At 35.2% G+C, this 2,476-nt stretch overlaps 1 protein-coding gene across 1 annotated transcript; it reads right to left on the bottom strand.

The window, feature by feature from the left end:
- Window positions 1-924: 924 nt before the first annotated feature.
- Window positions 925-1,635, bottom strand: LOC110712108. Its single transcript, XM_021890528.1, has 2 exons — window positions 1,537-1,635; window positions 925-1,428 (listed from the first exon to the last, which is right to left on the bottom strand). Exons 1-2 carry the CDS (start codon window positions 1,633-1,635, stop codon window positions 925-927), a joined length of 603 nt encoding a protein of 200 aa, XP_021746220.1.
- Window positions 1,636-2,476: the final 841 nt, after the last annotated feature.

A 2,476-nucleotide genomic window follows, 5' to 3' on the forward strand; every position in this document is an offset into this window, starting at 1 on the left:
TCATCCGATCGAGGAATTTTGAGATTTCTTATTGAATGTCCAACTGTATTTGCTATAATTCTTTGCATCATCCCAGCTGCTGGATGTTCCATACGATTATGCCATAAAATAATCAAATGTTTGTCATCTAACTTCTGGTTAGATATCATATTGATTTCCACGGGTCGTATGTTTATACAATATAACCCCGAAGAATATGCTGGCAATTTCTCATAAATATGTTTCTTGCCGTATTTTTCTGCCATGAGGCATAAATACTCCTTTTGATCTGTCGTCATTGTTTCTAAATGATAGTCATTTTGGCGTACATCTTTAAAGCTTATGAGATTTCTTCGAGATTTACTCGAGTATAAAGCATTATTGATTATCAATTTTGTTCCATTTGGAAGAATTATACAAGCCTTTCTAGATCCTTTAATTAATTTAGCTGACCCGGAAATAGTGTTTACATTTGCTTGAAACAATTTTAGTTGTGAAAAATATTTTCTATCCTTCAAGATAGTATGTGTTGTTCCACTGTCCAAAAAGCATTGATATTCGGAACTAACTTCAGGCAGATCCATATCTTCATTAAATAAATTTAAAATTAGTTTAGAATAATATCATACAAACATTTATTGATGATATAGATTAAAAGTACATGACTAGAAATTTAAAATACAGTACATTAAAGAAAATATATTAAAACATAATACATATTATATTAGTAGATGGGAAACTAAGCATTGTTATTTTCTCCAAAGATGAAATCATTTCCAATTTTAGCGTTGTCCATGAAATAATTAGATACATTAAGGCTAGGACAAGGAGCATTTTCTTCATTATCATAATTTGCTTCTGCATTTTTCCCTTTGCCTTTTATAGAAGCCTGGTAAAGATCTACCAAATGTTTGGCCGTACGACAAGTACGTCCCCAATACCCTATCATGCCACATCTGTAACATGTGTTTTTCCTTTTGAAGGAGTTTGTTTGTGGCTTCCAGATGACTGTCCCTTCTGTTTTTCAGAATTTTTGAAATTACTGTTTCTTTGAAAATTATTTCTATAACGTCCACGACCTCTTCCACGTCCATTGTAATTTCCACATCCACTTCTTTGTGTTGCATTTGCCTCGGGTGGATAAGAATTTGTGGCATTGGCCTCATGAGTGGCCAGAGACCCAGTTGGTTTAAGATTATGATTTTTCAACAAAAGATCATTATTTTGTTCAGCAATAATTTGTTCAGCAACAAGCAATACACTCATCAATTCATTAAACTTTTTGAAACCTCTTTCACGATATTGTTCTTGCAACAATATGTTGCTTGCATGAAAGGTAGTGAGTGTTGTTTCAATCATCTGTTCATCGGTGACTGGATGATCACAATATCTCAATATAGATACTATCTCATGTATAGATGAATTGTAATCAATTACAGATTTGAAATCCTAGAACCGTAAATTTGTTCAATCAAACAATGCCTTAGGAAGGAGCACCCTTTTGTGGTGTCCAAATCTTTCATTAAGGTCATCCTATAATTCTTTGGGATCTTCAACCATCATGTACTCGGTTTTAAGGCCTTCATGTAAATGATGCCTTAACAACACTAAGGCTTTTGCCTTTTCTTGTTCAGTTACAGGTTTTACAATCGTCATTGCAGAAGTGGTAGTATCAGCTGTAGGATTATAGATACTCTAAGCGGAATTGCATGCATCATATTCATAAGCATCTATAAACAAGATCTATGCACAACACATAAAGAACACATAATTATACCTTTGAAGCGTGATTCCACAAGTGATCGAGTAAGAACAATTAGGAGAACAAGAACCCTAAACGTGATTCCTCCACTTGGTCCACGGGCAAGAATTGAACCTCCACTAATGCTAGTTAGTTAAGATCAAACCTTTCAATCTACCTTCTACGGAGAGGAGATGAAATGAACAAGCCATGAACCACCACCACCACCACCACCGTGCGCCGGTGTCTGTACCATACGAACTAGGGGGGAGAGAGAGAGAGGCGTGTAAGAGAGAGGGGTTAGGGAGTTTGGTTGCTTACTTCACAGTATACTGCTTAGGTTAATTGTGATTTATAGGCAAGGCCTCTATATATATATATATATCTCATATATAATTACAATCCATGTGAAGCCTAAACTCCTAATCCAACCCAAACTACTCTAGCGTTACTTCTTATGTGGCTTGTCATAACCTCATGAGGCCCATGAATAGGCTTCATGCTTTGTTCAATCCATAACCCTTATGTGTGTGACCTTATAGGATCCATTCTATTGAGCTTTGGACTATTTGACTAGCCCAAAGATCATTTATCATATCTAGCAACGGACAATGACGACCCAAAAGAATGAACTAATTATCTCCATAATAATGATCCATGATATATCTAGTAATTGCACTTGACGAATACATAAATCCTTCAATCTCCCACTTGTCTAACATAAGTGTGCAATATTCAAATTCCTTAAGTCAATAT

Source organism: Chenopodium quinoa, unplaced genomic scaffold (assembly GCF_001683475.1).
Source record: "Chenopodium quinoa cultivar QQ74 unplaced genomic scaffold, ASM168347v1, whole genome shotgun sequence".
NCBI lineage: Eukaryota > Viridiplantae > Streptophyta > Magnoliopsida > Caryophyllales > Amaranthaceae > Chenopodium > Chenopodium quinoa.

What these genes read in the sequence shown, in the direction of transcription:
- LOC110712108 (XM_021890528.1), bottom strand. Translation starts at nt 1,635, where the DNA reads ATGACGATTGTAAAACCTGTAACTGAACAAGAAAAGGCAAAAGCCTTA. An exon ending in TTAAAACCGAGTACATGATG is followed by an intron (nt 1,429 to 1,536) that starts GTTGAAGATCCC and finishes TTACGGTTCTAG; the next exon opens with GATTTCAAATCTGTAATTGA.